We start from the raw sequence: 21,505 nt of genomic DNA, 5'->3' as shown, positions 1-21,505 counted from the left end.
TTCTGCTTCCTTCCCAATTAATCCATGCAATGGCAGGCATCCTGGGCCAGCCTCCTGGGGCCTGTGGGTGAGGTTCCTCTGGGCAGCTCTGCCTGAGAAGGGGGATGGCTGGGACATGGGGCGGGGGCGTCTGAGGTTTTAATCGAAACTGCCAAGTTGCCCCCCACTGTCCAGTCAGAGGCCAGGAATTCAAACTGCACGTGCAGCTGGTAGGTCCTCTGCCCTGAATGAGGGAATGGAATCACATGACTGCTGTTGACTAAGCCTATTTTTGTGTCCTGAGTCCGTGGGGAGCTCTTAGAGACCTCCTCCTCACCCACAAGCAGCAGCATGGTTATCCCCACTTCACAGAAAAGGAGGTTGAAGCTCCAGGAGGTTGTCACTCCCTGAGGTCACCAACTAGGGACAAGCAGGAGTCGAACCCGGGGCCATCTGACAGCAGAGCCCATGTTCCTGCCCCCCAGGCCCTCCTGCATCCGTTACCATGCCTGCCCAGCACTGAGTTCGAGGCCTGGCACACATTTCGGGCAGGGCACAGCACTCCATCTGACCCCTGCAGGGGGTGAGGGGGGCTGAGCTCACTGCTCCGTTTGCACACCTACTTGGTAGGTGGAGGGGAATAGCCTGCCTGCTTCTGGATCCCCAGGTTTCAGTGTAAATGTGGTTCTGGGCCCAGCCACAAGAGGCATTTCCTGAGGCTGCTGGGTCAGGCCTGGCACCTACCCAGCTCTGACAACAGGCCTGGAGCCACACAGCCTCCCAGGGAGTTTGGCAGCACCCTGGCCATTGCTTCCCCTTCCCGGGCTGCTTGAGGTGGGCTCCATAGGCCCAGCCCCTGCCCTTTCCTGGGCTCTTGTACCCCGTGGGGTACAAGCATCAGTCCTTAAGGGGCTCCCTAAAGCCAAGAGCTCCTCAAAGCAGCAAGATTGTCCCATTTTACAGATGAGGGAACTGAAGCTCAATGAAAAACCTCGTGGATGGCAGAGTGAAACTCAAACTCCAGGCTCCTGACTCTCAGCACCACGTTCTTCCCATCACCCTCTGCTGCCTCTGACTGATAAACCACTCATCCCCACTCCACACAGGAGGAAGCTGGGGCTCTCGGTGCAAGGCTCTGCCTTGGAGCTGCAGAACAATGGAAAGAGGCTTGGAGTTCAAACACCAACTGTACTTTCGTTCTAAACTCACTCTGCACAGCCCCACGGGGTCTCTCGGGGCCTTGTGTGTATTGCAGCAGAGGTAGGGGTCGGGATCCCCCAGCACAGCCCATGCCACGCTGTCTCTTCCACCTGACCGTGAGTCCCACTTCGGGGGTTTTCACTGCTGTTCAGCAGAGGGGGGATTCAACGACTGCTTTCCAGAGAGTACGGCTGGTGGATGGAGAGGGGAGGGGGCCTTTAGTCTCTCTGGGGAGAGTGTGCTGCCCCCATCCCCACAGCCCCCTCCCCTGGCCAGCACCAGCCCCACCTCATCCCACCTCTCTCCAGCCTTGGAAACTTGTACCTCAGCCCAGAAAAATGAACTTGCTGGAAGTCAGCTGCCCGGCTGTCAGGGCCAACCAATCAGGCACTGGGGCATTTTGCCCACCTCCAGGGATGAAGGGCCAGGGGCTGGACCAGGGGGGCTGGAGGGCAGGCCCTGCCTCAGGCCTGTGGCCCAGAGTGGGGGGGTGGTAGAGAAGGGGGGAGGAGTAGGGAAAGAGGCTGAGAGGAAGAAATGGGAAGCCAGAGGGAGGGAAACACCGAGGTGGCGGTAAGGGAGAGCTGCCCATGCTCAGGGGTCACTGGTCGCCACCTTTGTCTCTCGGAGCCAGTGTCCTCACCACACCGCAGGCACACTGGAGCATGGTGCTCAACCCCGATGCAGCTGCTCAGCATGTTCTCATCCTTCTTCTCCCATCCTGCTCCCCTCCCCTTCCCCAGGCAGGCAAGGACTCTTGAGAAGTAGATTCTAGAACTCTAACACAGACTTCTCTGTGGCAGGGACAGGGAAAAATAGCGATGAGATACAGAGTTCCATCTAGTTATCACCTCGCCTTGTCCCCATGTTGCAGTTGAGGAAGCTGAGCCTTAAGATGATTAAGTGATAGGCCCATGTCTTTTGGCTACGCTGGGATTTGAATCTAGATGGGCCTGAAGCCTCAGCCCTATTCCTCTTCCTCTTCTCTGTCCTCCCCAGTCCGGGCCAGCCTCCAAGCCTTTGCTCATGTCTCTCTGCTCTTCCAGACTGGCCCTCACTCTCCTAACACAGCCTGTGGTGGGTCCCACCTCCTCCCATCGCCCCACAGACACATTCAGGACTCCCTTCAGCCACCCAGAAAAAAGGTTTCTGCTTTAGGCCCAGGGCCTTAAAGGCACAGGAAACCCATAAATACAAACACATTTGCATGAAAACCCAGGTGTCTGTGTCTGCAGCTAACAGCTCAGTTAGCTTCCGGGATAGAGCTTCCAGAAGTGGGAGCAGCGGCCACCAGCGTTCCTGGGACAAATGTGTCCCGACAGCCAGGTCAGTACCATTTGGTGTTTATTCAGACACACAGATAAAAGAACCTGGTGGTTCAAACAGCTTGTGCTCTTTTTTGTTTTTTGTGGTCACATATATGTATCTGTGTATATATGTGTATATATATACATATATATTTTAAAAAATCAATAGATCACCAGTCCCTCATATGTTTCTTCTATACTGAGCAATATATACAGCCTATTATATATATATGTGTGTGTGTGTGTGTGTGTATAATATATTTTTTCAATAGATAACTACATTCAAGTAATGAAACACAGGATTTACAATTTCCCTCTGATGGCAGAGGAAAAGCAAATTCACACATAGTTCACAGAAGTACCATAAGAGCCCAGCCAGACAGGAGCTGAGGCCCCTCCTGGAGGTAAGGGGGTGGCAGCAGCAGAAATCAGACAATCACACTGTTGCTCATTGTTGGGGGGGGGGGCGGCGGGCAGGTACCGATGAAGGGGGACACCCAGTCTGCTCTGCCTCGGGCTGGATGGGCAGGCCGTGCTGGCTGACGCAGGCTCCTCAGCTGGGGAGGGTTGGGGGGCATGTCTGGAAGTCTCACTTTTCCAGGAGTCTCTCAAATTTGGGGTTCACGAAGGAGAAGCCAGCAAATGCAGTTTGGTCCATGGAGTCGATGAGGTTCTTGTCGGTGTAGGAGAGGCGTGCCTTCTCGTTCAGGAACTCCTGGTCAAAGTTGCTGTAGTCTCCAGGGGACTTCTGTGGGCAGAATGCAGGGGCAAGTGAGTGGGACCCAAGGGGTGGCCCTCCAAAGGTTCCTGAGTTCCCAAGACTGCGTCCCAAACACCTCAGAATCCCCATAGTGCTGGGCCAGACCAGAGCTGGCCTTTTTTTTTTTTTAAATGTTTATTTTACTTGTTTTTTTTTTAATGTTTATTTATTTTTGAGAGAGACAGAACATGAGTAGGGGAGGGGCAGAGAGACAGGGAGACACAGAATCCAAAGCAGGCTCCAGGCTCTGAGCTGTCAGCACAGAGCCCAATGCAGGGCTCAAACTTGTGAACTGTGAGATCATGACCTAAGCTGAAGTCAGATGCTTAACTGACTAAGTCACCCAGGTGCCCTGAGCCAGCCTTATTAAGAACAGAAAAGGGAGTCTCTCCCAAGAGCCTGAGAGGATCCCAGCTGGTTAGTGGGTGCTATCTCACCAGGGGGATAAAGGAAGCCATCAAGGAACTCTGGGCCTGGATAAGGAGAGGTGGGCATCATCCTGAACAGGGTTCTAGCAAACCACAGCCCGTGAGCGAACCCCACCCACCAAAAGCTTTAAGAATGGCTTCAAAAAAAAAAAAAAAGAATGGCTTTCACATTTTTAATGTTTAGGGAAAAAAAATCAAAAGGAGATTAATATTTCATGATATGTAAAATTTAAATGAAATCCAAATTTCAGTGCCTGTAAATAAAGTTTTATTAGTATAAGACTATACACATTCGTTGACAAATCTTCTATGGCTGCTTTGAGACTGGCCTGCAAAGCCTGAAATATTTAGCACCAGCCTGTTCCAGGACAAGTTTGCCAAGTCTGCTTCTGAGGATACAATGGAATGATACTAGATCTCAGGCTGGTGGCCTTCAGGCCAAACTGAGCAGGTAGGTACAATCATTTTGACTGGTACTGGGTTTTAATGGGATTTGAGTCAATTATTTTTTATTTTTTAAAAGAATTATATATATATATATATATATATATATATATATATATATATATATATATAATGTTTATTTATTTTTCAGAGAGAGAGAGAGACAGAGCATGAGCAAGAGAGGAGCAAACACAAAATCCAAAACAGACTCCAGGCTCCAAGCTGTCATCACAGAGCCTGATGCGGGGCTCAAACCCACGAACTGCGAGATCATGACCTGAACTAAAGTTGGACGCTTAACAGACTGAGCCACCCAGGCGCCCCTAGCCAATTGTTTTAAAATTGGACAATTTGACATAAAAACCCAGATTTCTGGCTTCTTTTGAAAACTGGCAGAGCAAACAGCCTTGGCCCCATTTCCCGGGAGGTCCACTCTTGGTACTGAAGCCCCTCGGACAGCTCGCCAGAGGCCCCGTCATTTCCCACTGACGGCCCTGCTGACCTACACACCTGCCCTGTGTTTTCTAGTGCAGAGAAATAAATCGGCCCCTCTTTCTAGCAAAAGCGAGAGACTGAAAGCAGGCTGTGTGGCCTTCCTACAGCTGGCCTGGGCTGGTGATACAGTGCCCAGCCCAGGGGCCCCCGAGTTTGAGACCCCTGGAGCAAGGGCGATGCTCTCTGGTGACAAAACACAAATGTGGGGCACATTACACAGGCTGCCTGCCTGGGGGCAGTGTGTCCTGACAGAGACAAAGGGAGCGAGAGGGAAGAGCTATGGTCAGAGAAGGGCTACAGAGTCTAACTTCTTACCTAAGAATTCTGGCCCCAACCTGCCTCTGCTCTCCTGCTGGCTCCTAGGTGGCCTCTGTAGATTCTGGGCCTTTGTGTGAACATTCCTCCTCTGTCTGGAATGCCTCGCAGCTGCCCTCTGCCTGGCCTAGTCTCCCTACCCTGCCCATACCCCACTTCTTCTCAGACCCACTCTGTTCTCTACATCTGGGCTCCTGCTGACAGACCCTCCCACCCCCGCCCAGTGACAGCTGGTCATGTGTGGCCTTGTGACAGCTCTCATACTGTCGTTTCCTATCACAAATGATCATCAGTGTGCAAGTGATGATCTCCCCCAGGGGCTGGAGTTTCTCTGGCTCTGGGCCTGGGAGTGCAGCTCAGCACGGTACCCATCAGGCACTCAACAGGCAGCCAGCAGGCTCCCAGCATTTCCAGTATTTCTTGGAAGACAGATGGGAGGGAGGGAGCGAGGTCTTAACTCTGATTCCCAAAGCCTAGTCGCCTGCATACAGGGGGCCCTAAAGAATGTCTGGATCTGCAGTTCCCACTGTTTCTTGACTGACTGAGTGAGTGAGGGAGAGAGAGGGTGAGAACACAAGGGTAGAGGCTGTGACCGAATGTGCAGGTGAGGCCGGGAAAGCAGGTTTGCTGGCAGAATGGAGAGGAGGAAGGCATGTAAATGAAGCAAGAGAGAAGCAGAGCAAAGGAGATGCCCAACAGGAAGGCAGCGGAGGGCAACATCCAGTAGGGGCCCCCATGGGAGTGGGATCACGTACCACTTTGGGCTTGAAGGGCGGTTCCACGGCTCGTTTCTCCAGAAGAGTCCAGTTGATGGTCTTGAAGAAGGGGTGGATTTTGATGTTCCCTGTCACTCCCAGCCTCTTGGTTGTATCCCTTTCAAGCAGCTGCAACCCAGTAGGGGCCCTGGTTAGCACCTGAGGGCTGCAGGCAGGCCAGAGCCTCCACAAACCCCCCGAGCAGGCCCAGGGGTGCCCAGGCGGGTCTAGTCCAACCCAGCAGCACAACCCAGGGCCCCTGGAGCCAAGAGGGTCCTCTCTGGCCCCGCTGCACCGCTGGGCCCCTCAGAGATGACAGTCCATGGAGTAGGGCTGCCAGGACTTCCTGTTGGTAGGACCGTGCTTAAAAGCAGTAGAGTTCATTGGGTGTTTATTGTCTGCCTGGCATAGACCTGAGCACCACACATTTATGGTTTTTTTCCCAAAAACTCTGTGAGGCAGTTTCCCCTGTAGCCTCCATTTTGCAGACAAGGAGACAGACTCAGTTGAGCTTCAGCTTATGACCCTAAGCTCATAATCACCATACCAGGCTGACTCGGCGCAGTGGACTCAGGAGCTCCCGGGAACACAGAGAGCGAGCGATACCTCCCAGTGTGTTAGGACCAGAGCATCAGTGAGGCTACCATTCCAGAGATGAGGGGCTTCTGGCCATCCCACGATCTGAATGTGTACTGACCCCTGCCCCAGCCAGCCCAGCCCGGGGCCTCCCACCTTCTCCAGAATATCCTTGGACTCCTTGGTGATCCAGCGGGGATAATGTGGTGTGTCCACACGGATGGACTCAAACAGTTCGTCCTCATCGTCACCATGGAAGGGGGACTGACCAATGAGCATCTCATAGAGAAGGACTCCAAAGGACCACCAATCCACGGAGAATGAGTACTTCAGGCCCTGCAGGATCTGGGACAGGAGAAGGGGTGCAGGAGCTGAGAGGTGCCCCAGGGCATGAGCAGCACCCACCAGGCCTCTTCACCCTCCTAGCTGTGGCTCGGACATCACAGTCCCCACCCCCACTGAGACAAGGTATCTCACTGGGCTGGTGGCTGGGACGGTGCCCACTCACTTCGGGGGCGATATAGTCAGGGGTGCCACAGAAGGTGCTGGCCTGTTTCTCCCCGAAGATGTTCTCTTTGCACATCCCAAAGTCGGCGATCTTGATGTGGCCATCCTGGTCCAGCATCACGTTGTCCAGCTTGAGGTCCCTGAGAGGATGGTGTGGGAAAGGGAGTCATCAGGGACCAATCCCCCTCCTCTCCCCTCAGCCCCCATGGCCCCATTTCCAACCCTGTAAGCCTAGGAATCTCCCCAAAGGGACAAGGGAATAACAAAGAGGCAAGGATGCAGAAGGAGAAAGACGTGCTAAAAACGGGTGTTCCCTGCAAAACACCTGCTGGTGTGCTACATGCTGGATATACACCATCCTACTTCCTAAAGCCCGAATCGAGGCTCAGAGCGGTGATGTCACTTGCCCAGGGTCACCTAGCTGGTCAGCAGTGGAGGCGGCCCCGAGCTCAGTTTGGTCTGACTCCATGAGGGCAGGGACCACATCTGCTCTACACAGTCTGTGGTTGGAGGAGGTAATTTATGCACATGGTAACAAGTACCAGAGAAGGGCAAACAGCACAAAGTCCATTTTCCCTAACCTCGATACCCAGAGCGATCCCAGGCACGGACAAGCACATCACCATGTGCCGCTCACCCCCACCTTCTAAATCCTGAATCCCAATATTCAAGGCACACTGTCCCACGGATTAGTAACCCACCTGGCAACGTAGCTTAGCCCCGTCCCACATCAGTGCACAGTCAGCCTTTCTGATGGGTCCTTACTAATCCACTGCAGGACGGGACTGTCATTTATTGGGTGAGAATTGATGGAACAAGTCCCTACTGATGGAAGCTTAGACTGCTCAGATGGGGCCTCGGAGCAAGATCGATTGCTCCAAGGAAGGGAGACACTACCAGGCAGTGCATACTCCCACCAGTGGAACCAAGTATGGGCAATGAGTCCCCAGTGCCTGGAGCTGGGCCAGCCTCAGCAGAGGGGCCACAGGAATCCCAGCAATGGAGTAGGAGGTTTAGGCAAACACCCAACTAACAACGGACTCTAAGCAGAGATAGGGCCATGGCTGGGCTGGGCCTCACTCAGAGCATTGTGGGGGATATGATGGGTTGGAGCTTTCCCTCCTGAAAGGCTCCCAACCACTCCCCTCCTCATACCTGTAAATGATCCCTTTGTTGTGTAGAAACTGTAGTCCACAGACGATCTCGGCTGCATAAAACCTGGATGACAGAGAGAGACGAAGTGTTCTGGGATTTCCGTGACCAACTCCTGCTTCTTCCTGGGCCCTCACCCCTATCCCCAGGGTCAGGAAATGCTGCAAAAAACCCCATGGGCCACCTGGGTCTGATTAAGCACATCTTGTATCAGGCAAGAGGGGGAGGGGGCCTGGCAACCAAAAAGAAAATTATTAAGGAAAAGCTCCAAATGAGACAGTTCTGTCATGAGTGTATACATTTATACAGACATATACACATACACACACACACACCACAGAGTTTGGGAAGGGGTACATACTAGTCTGGGGGCCACACACCAGGGTCCTGTGTTGTACAGCATTACCATCTGCAAGGCTGCCCAGGCTGAGGCTCAAGGAGCAGGGGACAGGACCCCAGTACGCCTGTGCTGTGCTGTCAGCCAGAGCTCACTCGCCACCCGTGGCTTCCCATATGGTGGGGACAGCCCCAGGCACCCCAAATCTCTCCAAGCCCAGCTCTAGCCCAGGCTGGCTTCTCCAGGGACAGGGAAGAAGGAAAAGAGGGCAGACCAGCAGGGCTCCTCCCCCAACAGGTCCCTCACATACGTAGCACGGTAGAGCTCGAAGCGGCCTTTGTCCTGGATGTGGTACATCAGGTCCCCCCCGTTGAGGAACTCCATCACGAAGAACAAGTGGTCCTGGGGTGGAAAGAGCGGTGAGCAGAGGCACAGAAAAGGGCTGAAGTAACTCTACTGAGAGCTACCAAGGGCGGAAGGAAGTAGGGGACAACTCTGCCCTGGAGGACACAAGCAGGGGAGACATGGCCCCGCTGGGAGGCCAAGGGGGGCTGTGGCTCCAGACACAATGACAGTGGGAGGACTGGGTACCTTGGTCTGGAATGTACAGAAGAGGTGGGTGAGAAAGGGATTCTCCCAGGCGAGTGCCAGCACCCGCTTCTCCACCATGGTGCACTCCACATCATCATCGATCAGAACCACGTCCTTCTTGAGGGCCTTGACCGCAAAGAACTCCTTCCTGCCCTTCAGCTCTGCAAGCAGCACCTGATGGGTGGACAGGATGACGAGCGGGGGAAGCCCAGGCCAAAAGCTAGGACACCACAACCGCACCCCATCAGGAAGAAGCCAGGTAGGGTGGGATGCAGGTGCCCCTGGGCTCCTGGGTTCCTGGGCTCAGGTCCATTGAGTTGCCCCAGGGCCAAACAGCCCCTTACCTTCCCAAAGCTGCCTTTGCCCAGGACCTTGTGGAAGGTGAAGTTCTCAATGTTGCACCTGGTGCTGCCCTCCCAGATCTTGCCGTAGGTCCCATTGTCTGCCCAAGAGATGGCACTTTAGACTCAGGTGTCTGTCTGCTGAGTCCCCTCCCCTGGGGCCAAGAGGTGGGGTGGAGTAAGGGGCCTCAAAGAGGAAGGGACTCCCTCTCCAGGGGTGGTGTCTCCCTTCAGGTCTCAACAGTAGAGGGAGGTTGGGTCCCATCTTGGGTCCTAGTGGGGAGTGGGAACTTTCCGGGGGTAAATGGGCCCAGCTTCACCTGGGACAATTTCTCCAGAGATTTCTGGCTTCTTCTCAAAATTCTGGTAGATCCCAACAGGCTCTGTTTCTGACTTCCGGAAGGGTCTCTGGAGGAGAGGGTAGAGGTTAGGGAGACATCCAGTCAGTCACACCAGGATCAGAACTCTTAGCCAAGAAGGAGGACCCCAACCATCCATGACTCCACTCTCAAAACCAATGGGGGACAGCAGGGGCAAAGCCCAGGACTCCAGGGAGCGCACGCACGCGCACACACATACACATACACATACACACACACACACACACACACACACACACACACACACACACACCCTGTAGCACAGGGATACCTTGATGGCCTGCCCAGGACTCCAGGGAGCGCACGCATGCGCACACACATACACACACACACACACACACGCGCACACACACACACACACACACACACACACACACACACACACACACCCTGTAGCACAGGGATACCTTGATGGCCTGGAAGGCACTGAATAGAAAGAAAATTTTGTACATTGAACCCTCCCACCACTTACTCAATGGATTATTTGTGTTGCCTTCACTGGTAATTGATTCTAGAATTTTACCTTAAAGTGTTATGGCATTTCTCAAGCTCCACCCACACCCAAACACACAACATACACAACACATAAAACATACACACAATAAGGGCTCTTAGTTCCAAGCATTCCAACCTTGTGGTCCTCCGGGCTCACCAAGTACACAACCACTTGAATAATTTCTTATATGAGAACAAGCCCACCACCTTCTGCTAATTCTTGGACTACATCTTCCAGAAGTGGGGTCATGAATACAAATGCTGCCCACCCACTCCCCACCCCAGGGTTCTCTAATAGTAGCATGAGCCCTGACGGCCCACCCCCAATCCTGCCACCTTGTGTCCAGGGTTCCCACCGTGTCTGCCTACCTGGCTCACTTGGTTCAACGCCTCAGCCAAGAGCTTCTGGTTAATGCCACAGAGGTTGGCCACCTTCTTCTGGCACTTATGGTGCACATTCATGCCACAGTCTGGGGTGAAGCAGACACAGGGCCATCAGGGCCCCCGTTCAGGCAGGGCCTGACAGGCTGCCGGCAGGCTCTGGGAGAACTGTCCCCGTTCCCCCAGGCTCAGCCAAGTGCAGGGAGGAGGGAAGGAGGGGAGGAGGGAGCAGGAGGAAGCAGGGCTTTGGTGGAGTCTGCTGGGTTTCTGGTCTTTAAAAAAAAATGCATCTGAAGCCATCGTGAGTGCTTTAAATCTTTCATTATTTAAAGAAGAAAAAGAAAAAAAGGCACAAGATAGGAGACCTAATTCTAAGCCCTTCAAAGAATGTCTAGGGCAACCTAGACAAGCCACTTTTCCTCTCAGGGGGCCTCCTGTTTCTGCCTCACTAAAGCCTGGGGCCAGGGAAGGGGTCTGTGAAACATGTTTGCTCAACACCTTCCGCCTGCTTGTCCCTCAGTGATTCCCTGGGCCCTACTCTACTCTTACCCCTATCTTCCACTTGAGGACACTGAGCTCAGAGCAGTGGGGACTCCTGGTCACACAGCAGGTAAATGGGGAAGCCAGTGGGGAGGGGACATCGAGGCCTTCCCCAGCAGTGGGGCAAAGGCAGCATTAGTTAGTGGGAGTTTAGGAGGTCTGGGTGGGCAGGCACCAGCTGGGAGTGCCCTCCTGCCCAGCCCTAGTCCCCGGAGCTGGGTGGCACGCACCTTCACATTTTAGTCCCTGCTTCACCAGTCCCCACAGCAGGCTGCCACAGTGGTCACAGAAGGTGGGGCTCATGTAGTTGTAAACCTTGAATCGGTGCGGCATGTCGATGTTGAAACGTTCTTTCTGGAACTGGGAAGGAGAGTGTCACAGGTTGAGGGTCACATGCCAGCTCTAGCTCCTTCCTCAACCCCTAGCTCTCCTCAACCCCTTGCATGGCAAGATGCTCAAAAGGGCTCCACTGGGCCATGGGGTAGGGGGGGCAGGGGGGAAAGTGCAGGAACTGGGCAATCTGGAAGTCCAAGGAGGCAACCAAGAAAAATGGGGAGAAGGGCAAACTCCACAGGGAAGGGGTGGGGAGAACCCAAATCCCTCCCAGCTGGCCAAGCCCCCCCAGGTCCCCCGCCCTGGGCCCAGCCTCACTATGGTGTCCCGGCTGTTGGCTGCGGTGCCGGTGCACCGGCCGATGATCTTGTCGATGCATTTCTTGTGGATGGCAGCGTTGCATTCTTGAGGAGGCACAGGCCAGGAGGGGGATGGGAAGGCACCAGGAGGGGCAGAGCTGTGAGCTGGCGCCCGCTGGCCCAGTCCAGCCCTCTATACAAAGCCACTGTTCTCCCTGCTCGCCCACACCCTCACCCCACAGACGCCTGGGGCCCACAGCTTGCTTTTTCTCTCCTCCTGCCTGCCCTGGTAGGAGGGGCCTGGAAAGGGGAGGAGCAGGGAGGGCGGGCCAATTGGAGGATCTCAGAGATTAGGGAAGGTTCAAGGGGTCCCAGTAGGCAGTGGGGGCAGCAATGAGGGCACAGAGTATTGCAGTGAGAGGACTGCAGGCAGAGAGCCTCCTGTCTCTCTGCTATGCTTGGGACAGCAAACGGGTCCTAAGCTCTCTCATGCACATGCATGCACACACACACACACACACACACACACACACACACACACCACCACCACCACCACAAAGACACCAGAATATACACACTTCTGCATAATGACAATATGCTCTCTATATAAAATGCTTACTATGTGCCAGTCACCTAAACTGCCGCTTTATATATTTTATCCCATTTGATCTTCATAAAGGCTATTATCCCCATTTTATTGAGGCACAGAAAGGTTAAGTCACTCTAAGGCCCTACAAATAGGAAGTGGCAGAGTTAGGATTCAAACCCAAGCCATCTGGCTCCAGAGCTTGTGCTCAATTTTTTTTTAATTTTTGATTTTTTAAATTAATTTTTAATTAAATTAAATTTTTTTAAAATTTAATTTAAAATTTAATTTTAAATTAATTTTAAATTTTTTTATTTTTTATTTTTTATTTATTTTTGAGATAGAGGCAGAGCTTGAGTGGGGGAGGGGCAGAGAGAGAGGGCGACACAGAAACTGAAGCAGGCCCTAGGCTCTGAGCTGTCAGCACAGAGCCTAACGTGGGGCTCGAACCCATGAACCATGAGATCATGACCTGAGCCGAAGTTGAACGATTAGCTGACTGAGCCATCCAGGTGCCCCCAGAGCTTGTATTCAGAACCAGCACCACTGTGGAGGTGTCTTATATGTGTGTACCCATATACACACATGTCTAAACAGAAGCACATGTGCAGCCAAGGGTATACTGTAAAAGGTCTAATAGCCTCTGCAGGGGAAAAGAGCCATGATAAGTAGCATTGGCTGATTTCTATGTAAATACTGCGCCGAAGCCTGGGAAAAGACACAGAGAACTGGCTTTCATGAGCCAGAGCAAGCCCGCTCATGCACCCACTGAGTGTGGTTCTCGTACACACTCTGACGTGGAAAATCTCACATGCACACATGCAAGCACACAGTCTAGACATGTGATCCCTGCACAGGGACATGGGCTTTCCTGAGAACGCACGCGGGTACTGGCAGACACACGTGTGCAAACAGACCGGGCAGTGGAGACACTTACGCCTGCATTTGTAGCCTTGCTTGTTGAGACCCCTGAAAGGCAAATCCCCAGGCAGGGTGAGTTCTGGGTGTGGGGCCCTCCCTCCCCAGACCCCACTCTCAAGAGGCACAGCCAGCCCTCACCAAACAAAGTCTTTGCATACAGAACAGAAGGTGGGCTGTCTGAAGAAGGTGGCAATAAACTCATGGTTCTTGATGTAGTGGATCTTGGCCTGCTTGATGGCTCCACGGCGGTTCATTGTTGGGAACTTGGCCTCGTCTTCACCCCGCATAGACTGTTTGCAATCTGGCGGCCGAGCAGTAGTGAAGTCAGCCCCAGCCCCGGAAAGGGTAACGTTCCTGTAGTCCCTCCCAGGGTGGCCCTGGACAGACTGCCCACAGGGACTGCTTCCCTAAGGTTCTGTCCTGGCTCTGGCCTCTGAACCTACACCCCCAGCCCAGATAGGGAGGGTCTTACCTATGTCTTCCAGGAAATACTGCACAGACATCAACACCTTGGCCTGGGGTTGCAGGTCCAGCTGCAGAGGTGAGGGTAGGGAAAGGGTGGGGGTGGGGGGTCAATGAGGGCGGGCTCCAGCCATGCTGGACTCAGAACCCGCCCCATGGTTGGTCCCCCAAGGCCAAGGGAGTCCTGGCAGCCTAGCCAGACACCTGTCTGCCCAGTGTGGGCACGGCCCCGCCCCTGAGCCCCGCCCCCACCCTCTACCCAGAGGTATTATTACATTTGGGGAAGTGAAAAGATCCAGCCCACACCCAGCCCGGCCACATGGCCCAGGAACAGAGTGGGAAGGGAAACTCCCCACCCCCACTCCTGGCTGCCCCCTTAACAAGGATCTTAGAATGCCCCCCCACACCCCCAAGTCCCTGCACACACAGAGACACAGACACATGCGTGTTGAGACACCCACGCTGGTTCTCTCTGTGTCCGAGTCTCTGTATGCCCCGTCTCCTCACATAGACTGGCTGCTTCTGGCAGGACCTTCACCTCTGCCAACACCCATGCCTGGTGACTGATATCGTTTCTTGGTGGAGTAGACAGACAGCACAGCAAGTATCTCTACCTGACCAGCCAAGTGTTCGTACAGCCCTAGGTCAACTTCTCTCCTGGCCCCTTCATGCCTCACTGGAGGCTCACCAGAGTCCCTCACGGTCATAGTGTCTTTCCATAGTGTCTCCAGTGGGGACATCTTGGCTGCAGGAGCCCACATGTAACCCGAGGGGGCAAGAGGTGCTCTGCCAGCGCTGACACCCGTGGCCATGAGGGCCACATGGCCATATGCGTGTGCGAAGTCCAGGTTTCAGCAGGTGAGTGATGGCCATAAGCCTTCCCTTTCTCCCACCTTCCTCACTGTTGAGGAGACATAAGTGTGTTCCCTAATGCCTGCCTGGGCCTGGAATATCTGTGAAGGCTCCAAACAGAACTTGGAACAATGGGGGCCTCTGAGAAGTGGGTGCGATGCCTGGTGGTGGGGCCAGGACATACCCTTACATACATTCTGAAATGTTTTACCTTGTGCATATCGTGCTTTCACAAAATTAAAAGGGAAAAGAGTAGTCGCAATGGCAAGGATGGCTCCCTTTAGCACCTACTATGTGCCCAGCGCTACAATAAGCCCTTGGCATCCAGTGACTCATGTCACCTGAACAAATGACCCTGAGGTGGGGTCTTTTACTAGCTTCTCCTTTTACAGATTCAGAACTGGGCTCAGAGGGGCTGGGATCTGGTAAATCACAGAGCCAGCACCGATCGCAGAGCTGCTCCAGTGGCCAGACAGGACCTGCACCCCGCAGCCAGGCTCACCCAGGGGCCCGCACACGTGCGTGCACACGCTGCAGCCCTCGCGTCCTCACCCAGAACTCGGCCTTGCCGTTGTTCTTCTTGCAGCGCTCGGCCAGTACCGACACACCCACTGTCACCTCAGACATCGGCTCTTCGGCTGCTCGCATCAGCACAATCTGGATGACGCGGCCCTCGTAGATGTGGGCATCGAATGTGGACTTCCACTCGGGATACATGGTAGGCTTCTTCTGCACCAGTGTCTTCCCGCGCTCTGCAACATGGCCGGGCAGGCAAGGTCCGGCTGGGGTCCCTCTGTCCCACCACCCCACCCCCAGACTTCCCATAGCCTTCAGCCGGAGAGAATCCGCCTGGCTCTCCCTCTGACATTTCCACTCCCCCGCCTTCACAACTGTGCTCTGCTCACCTCCCCAGCCTCATGTTATTCCTAACACACTCCAGAGCACACAGCTGCCTGCAGCTCCTCTAGGAAGCCCTGCTAGGTCCCATCCCAGCCCCTGCTCTTCCCTCTTCCTGTGACCCTCTTCCTCAGCCCCACTTAGCTGTCACCTCCCCTCATGCACTCAGTGAACAAATGTGGAGGCCCGTCATGCCAGCCTTGGCATTTGGAGGTAAAGAACACGGCAGAAAGAAAAGTGAAAAACAGTGCCTGTCTCCCTAGAGCCCAGTCCAGGGCAGAGACATGAGCCCATTAATTCCTCAAGTAAATGTTAAACCACAGCTGTGATGAGATTGAAGAAAGCAAGGCCAGGGCTTTACACCTGCTCTGGGTCATGGTCAGGTGGCATGCCCCAGCCTAAGGGTCAGGGAATGCCTCCTGGAAGAAGGGACAGCTCAGCCGGGACCTAAGGGACGAGCCAGGGTCTCAGCAAGTGAGGACAGAAGCAAGAAGGAATGGTGTGAGATGTTTGCCTCTTCCAGGAGGACCTTGCTGAGAGCCCAGCCTGGGACAGTGCTTCCTGTGGGCTTCCCTGTCACGGGACTCATTGTCTGGCTCCCACACCTGACTGTGAGCCCCATGAGAGCAGGGCTAAGTCAGCCCTGGAGCATGGCAGTGTCCTCAGTGCCCAGCACAGGGGCTGGCACAGATGAGCATGAGGAAATTGTTGGGTGAACCCACCAATGGGGGAGGAGCCAGAATCCCCCCTCCCCCCCACCTCCACCCCACGATCACCCTGGAGAAGGCTCTACACAGCCAATGCTAGAAGCCCTACGGGCACTCGGTGGTCTCCACGGTCCTACATCCACAGCTGGGCTGGGCCGGGAGGTAAGGATGAGGAAGAGAAGGATCCCTCGGAAGTTCTAGGGGAACAAGGCATGGGCCCTGCAGGGCCTCCCACCGAGCCTGGATTCTCAGTCCTACCTGTGCTAAGTGCCTCCTTCATCTTCACGGCACAGAAGGGCTGGCTGGCCTCGTCCGCAGCCTGCAGGGAGCCGAGCTCATAGGAGGTGAAGGCGATACGCAGGAACGGTGCCATGCTGGGGCCTGCAGTACGGCTGTACAGACAGAATGGGTGAGGCCGGGCAGCAAGGGACAGTCCCAGGAGGCGCTGCTCGGGTGCCCCCGGGGGACTCTCACCGCATTGAGTTTGGCCCATTCAGTTAGTGCTTACAGGGCACTAGTTCTAGTTGCTGTTGCCAAAACTGAGACGTTTTCTGGAAGTCTGGATTTGTGGCATCCCTGGTAAAATGAAGATGTGACCTCAAGCACACTGGGCAACAGCTGGCTGGCACCCCTGCCAGTCTACTCCAGGCCAGGGGCCCCCTTTTTACTCCTTTCCAAAACCTACCGGGACCCTGGAGGCATTGAGTCTGTGACCACGAGTCATTTATCTGGGGACTCATTTAAGGACCCCTGTAATACCCAATTTCTGTGCACGTACTATGTGCTGAGCACTCGGTATATGCTGGGCTCCAGCACGTCAGTGCCAGCCAAGATGGGCAGGACGGTACCCCCGCCTCCCTGCACCCTGTTCCCTTGCAGATCTTCTTGGTTTTCGAAGTTTGTTTTTTATTCATAACTACCCAGGAGGACAAATAGGGCCAAGATGACCACCCCCACCTTTCAGATGGAGAAACGGAAACCCTGAGGCTGAGCCAGAAGCTAAAGCTGAGATTCCACTAATTAAGCACCCACTTCATTCAGGGACCAGGGCAGGGAAAGGCCCCACCCTCACCCCTGACCTTTTGAACCCCAGCCCCTCTGGGTCAGGTGCCCCTCATCCTACAGAGGTTGCCTGCGCTTTCCAACTAATTTTTCCCAAATATAAAACTATTTTAATGTTGAACGTAACACTGAATTTGTTTGTTTTTTTTTTAATTTTTTTTTCAACGTTTTTTTATTTATTTTTGGGACAGAGAGAGACAGAGCATGAACAGGGGAGGGGCAGAGAGAGAGGGAGACACAGAATCGGAAACAGGCTCCAGGCTCCGAGCCATCAGCCCAGAGCCTGACGCGGGGCTCGAACTCACGGACCGCGAGATCGTGACCTGGCTGAAGTCGGACGCTTAACCGACTGCGCCACCCAGGCGCCCTGAATTTGTTTTTTAAACCACACAGGTCACCCCCACATCTCGCCCTATTCCTTGCTCTTCCTCAAATCAAGGGTCACTCAAGGAGGTGACCCTGAGGGTCTTTTGGGTTGTTGTTCCTGGAGGAGGGCCACATGTGCAAGCCCCTGGGTGTACCCTCATACACCTACGTGGACACTGGCTCTGGGCCCCACACACGAGGCTGCTCCATAAACATGGTTGAACGAACACTCACTCATGTACATGCACATACGTATATACTCACTCCATATTGAACGTAAGCCAACGTGGCGGCAGTCTCAGACACGTGCCCCTAGACCACCCCCCCCACATACATGTGAATATGCCAGAGCCGCCCTGCCCCCGGGATAGCTCCCCCAGCTCCTCCACAAGGCAGCCAGAGTAGCAGCCGGGTCTGCCGAGAGCTCCCAGCCCAGATGAGCTCACAGGAAACACTGACCTCAGCCTGAAGCCCAGCCCAGGGGCCCCGCCGGTCTTCTGAGGCCAGCAGCCAGGGGAGAGGGGAGGTGCGCCAGGCGAGGCAGACCCCACCACGTCCCCTGCCCAGGCCTGGCTCCTACTCAGAAGGAGCCAGAATGGGTGTGTAAGCTCACATCTGAGCTCAGATCCCAAAGCCTTCAGCGTAAGACCAGCCAAACCAGCCACTATGACCTCTTGGTAGGCAGGGAGGAGGGGCCAGCCGTGGGGGGCTGCTGGCTCCTCCCTGAACTCAAGCGTGTGTGAGTGTGTGAGCTGGCGTGTCTGAAGTTGTGAGTGGGTGGCACAAAGTGGGCACTGAGCTAATGTGAATGGGAAAGAGAGTAGGCTGCATGGGCCAGGCTGGCTGTGTGTGTGTGTGTGTGTGTGTGTGTGTGTGTGTGTGTGTGAATCTGGGTGAATGTCCCAAACTGTCGGGCAAAAAGGACATCGTGCCCTTCGTGAGGCCACCCTGCTGGCCTGGGGACCCAAGGTGTGGAGCACCCGGCTGAGTTCTCCCTGGGGGGTCCAGATGATCGGCAGGGCCCCTGCACAGCACACGTTTGCCACAAGTTTGCATCCCAACCCCCAGGCCCGACCCCAGCAGACATGCTGGGCTGTGTGCTTCCCAACAGGATAACCCTGGGACCCAGGGTGGGGCACTGACGGGCTTTCTGAGTATCTCAGAGGATGAGGGCTGAGTGGTCACACCAGCAGGGACAAAGGAGCAGTAGTCACGCTGGAGGGGCCTGGGTTCCTGCGAGAGAGGGGGTCAGGGTAGCCTTGGTGGCAAAATGATCTGGGCATTTGAGGCAAGCGGTCAAGATGCCTCCCCACCGCCTCCCCTTGGGGCCCAGTCCAGATGGTCCCAGGCTCCATGACCTCACCCACCTCTGTCCATGGGGACCACCCCAGGGGGCTGCATGGAGGAGATGGAATCAGAGAAGCCCCAGGAATGTGAAGCAGAGCCCAGCCTCGCAGGCCGCCAATCAGGCCTGTGCTCCAGCACCCAATGATCACACTCAGAGCAGCTGCTGCTCAGTTAGAAGCCACTGGAGGGAAACCGTAACCACAGCAAGCCCCAGCCCTGGCCCCAAACCTGTGCAGCCAGGCCGCAGTGCCATGAGGAGGGGGACCCATGGGGCTACTCAGCAGTAACCCCAGGGTTGGGTCACCCAAGCCCCAACTTCGTAGATTCAAACTAGGGCATGGGCCCTCCACCCCACTGCACGGCCCAGACCCAGGAGGGAGACAGACACCATGAACCAGGATCTTCTTCTATTACCACGTGACCCTGAGAGAGGTCTTGGGCCCTGCACAGTGGAGCCAGCGCTGCCCATCTACCTTGCAGTCTGAACACTGGTGGGGAAACCAGGGACTGAAGTAACAGCACAAAAGCAAGGTGTGCCAATTATTTATAGCCCCCATGCAAATAGGCCCAGGCCCACAGGCCCCAAAGGAAGGCCACTGGCTCAGCCTCACTGCCGCTCTGCCAGGCCATGGAAGTGGCAAGGGCTGATCCCACACAGACCTCCATGGGGACCTGCCCCTCAGAGCCGGCTGAGGCCAGCCAGGCCTTTCCCAGCTAGCAGTGGGCTGTTAATCTCTACTCTCCAGTTCCTTCAGCCCATAGCAGAGGCAGCCCTATGAAGTGGGGGAGCACCGGACACAGAGTCAGAGGATCTGGGGGTGAATCTCAGCACCCTCACTTATAAGAAGGATCATCCTTCCCTAAGGCCAACACACACCAGATTAACCTTGTAATGGCATTAGCTCACTTCGTGTCTGTGCTGGTTCTGGAAGTGGGTATTTTACTGATGAAGAAACAGATTTGGAGAGGTTAAATGCCCTGCCCAAGGTCACACAGCCAGTAAGTGGTAGAAGGATTTGAATCCAGGCCTGCATCTTGCAGCCGATGTTCTTTCCCGTATACCATGTCAGGAAGAAGAGACAAAGGGAAAGAGGGAGCAAAGGTACAGACAGATAAATGTGCCAAGCACCACACACAGACACTGAGGACAGAGGAAACGAGGAGAGGGGTAAGGGCACCAGGAGAGTGGTGCCCTGTGCTTAATCAGAGTCTATCTGCCCAACCCCCTCTGGGCCAGTCCTAGACCTGACCTTGAGGACCTCTTCCTTTTCTGTACGAGGGTGGTACAGACCCCTGAATTCTACCTTTCCGCCCATCCCAGCCCCTTGGGCCAGCCTCTGGTGCTCAAAACCTGGGGAAGCCTAGGCCATACTAGATTCCAGTCCCAAGGCATGAGGGCCCACTGACTCGGCTCCCCACCCCACCCTAGACCAGCCACCCAGAGGTAAGGAAAGGTGGTGCTGGGCAGGACCAGAGCAGGCAGGTCACCTCCTCCAGGGCAATGTACTCCCAGGCCGTCCAGGGCAGTGGACGAGGCCAACCTTGAGGTGAGCAGAGTGACCGCACTGGTGAGGACTCCTGGGGCACAGAGGACAAGTGTGCATGCTGCACATCCACGTGTACACCCGTGAGTGTGTCCCAGCAATGGGGGTGATGTGGGAGACATGGCCTGAGGTGTGCCATCCGGAATAGAAGTGTACTTTCTAACTCTTCCACAGCAATCGCGTGTAATTTGTTCAATAACAGTTTTGTTAAAGGTGAAAAATAAAACCCATTAAGTCAAAACATATCTAAGAGATGGACCTTTAGACACTGACCCGCCCATCTCCTCTTTGCAGGGAGGGGGAAACCAAGAATGAGGTCCTGCAGTGAGAGTCTCCAGGTCCCCAGACCCGACCTGGCCCCTCTACTCCGGTCCTTCCCTGGCACTGGATTCTGTCTCATAGGCCACAGGGACACGCCCACTGGACCGAGGAGCAAAGTGGGGCCCCAAGAAGAGAGTCTTGGCCAGGCTCTTGGGGAGTGTGTGCAAACATAGATGGAGGCTCCCTCAGAAAATCTGCCAGAGAAATAAGAGGGGGCAGGCTGAGGTCGAGAAAGGCAAGCGAACAGAGCCGGGGCAGCTGCTGGGGCAGAAGACGCCCTCCTCCCATGCAACCCTTTCCCACACATATCTGCCCAATCTTGGGGCCAGCCCCTGTCGCCTGCCCATGGAAGGCACCACCCGCTGCCAGTCAAGGCTGGGTGGAGTTGGCTGCAAAGTGGAGGCAGTGTCGGCCCAGGATTTCCTCGGTATACAGACCCGGCCTGGGAAGTAGTTCAAGGTCTAGCCCACTTGGGCCTAAAAGGATGAATGAAGGAGGGAGGACACATGAGGCCCAGAGAGTGGGAGTGAAGGCGAGTGAAAGGCAGTGTGATCAGTAGTATGGAGCAGGGCTGACCCTGGCAGAGCAGCAACAGGGCAAGGCAGCCGGGCTTGGCAGGGAGGATGGCCTCCCCAGATGGTCTTCCCAGACGGAAGCAAGTCAGAGAGGCCACAGGGGTTTCACAACCCAGGAAATGGGCTCAGCAAGAAGAGCAGGAGGTGGGGGAGGGGAAGGGCTAGGCAAGGTCCCCTCTAAGGCCCTTCCACCAGGTCCTGTGCCCCAGCCTCCATATGACCAGCTTTGTCTTGGAGGAGGACCAGCTAC

The 21,505-nt window shown here is 54.9% G+C and overlaps 1 protein-coding gene and 1 long non-coding RNA gene across 2 annotated transcripts in view; one reads left to right on the top strand and one right to left on the bottom strand.

The window, feature by feature from the left end:
- Nucleotides 1-2,506: 2,506 nt before the first annotated feature.
- PRKCD (protein kinase C delta) overlaps nt 2,507-21,505 on the bottom strand; it is a 30,085-nt gene continuing 11,086 nt past the window's right edge. Inside the window, exons 3-19 of the mRNA XM_003982325.6 lie at nt 16,299-16,432; nt 14,989-15,188; nt 13,595-13,655; nt 13,261-13,423; nt 13,139-13,170; nt 11,635-11,720; nt 11,214-11,343; nt 10,432-10,532; nt 9,508-9,595; nt 9,191-9,288; nt 8,847-9,020; nt 8,566-8,657; nt 7,922-7,984; nt 6,768-6,906; nt 6,416-6,604; nt 5,684-5,812; nt 2,507-3,234 (exon numbers count right to left, since the gene is read on the bottom strand). Of these exons, the coding sequence (XP_003982374.1) occupies nt 3,076-3,234; nt 5,684-5,812; nt 6,416-6,604; nt 6,768-6,906; nt 7,922-7,984; nt 8,566-8,657; nt 8,847-9,020; nt 9,191-9,288; nt 9,508-9,595; nt 10,432-10,532; nt 11,214-11,343; nt 11,635-11,720; nt 13,139-13,170; nt 13,261-13,423; nt 13,595-13,655; nt 14,989-15,188; nt 16,299-16,413 (2,019 nt within the window). The 5' untranslated portion in view covers nt 16,414-16,432 and the 3' untranslated portion in view covers nt 2,507-3,075. The remainder of the gene's footprint in view (nt 3,235-5,683; nt 5,813-6,415; nt 6,605-6,767; nt 6,907-7,921; nt 7,985-8,565; nt 8,658-8,846; nt 9,021-9,190; nt 9,289-9,507; nt 9,596-10,431; nt 10,533-11,213; nt 11,344-11,634; nt 11,721-13,138; nt 13,171-13,260; nt 13,424-13,594; nt 13,656-14,988; nt 15,189-16,298; nt 16,433-21,505) is intronic.
- On the top strand, nt 13,896-17,228 carry LOC123383524. Its single transcript, XR_006593370.1, has 2 exons — nt 13,896-14,442; nt 14,829-17,228. It is a non-coding gene; the product is annotated as an uncharacterized LOC123383524 (long non-coding RNA).

The sequence above is a fragment of the Felis catus genome, chromosome A2 (genome assembly GCF_018350175.1).
Source record: "Felis catus isolate Fca126 chromosome A2, F.catus_Fca126_mat1.0, whole genome shotgun sequence".
NCBI lineage: Eukaryota > Metazoa > Chordata > Mammalia > Carnivora > Felidae > Felis > Felis catus.
Note: the sequence above shows the minus strand (reverse complement) of the source record. Positions and strands in the feature narration are given on the sequence as shown.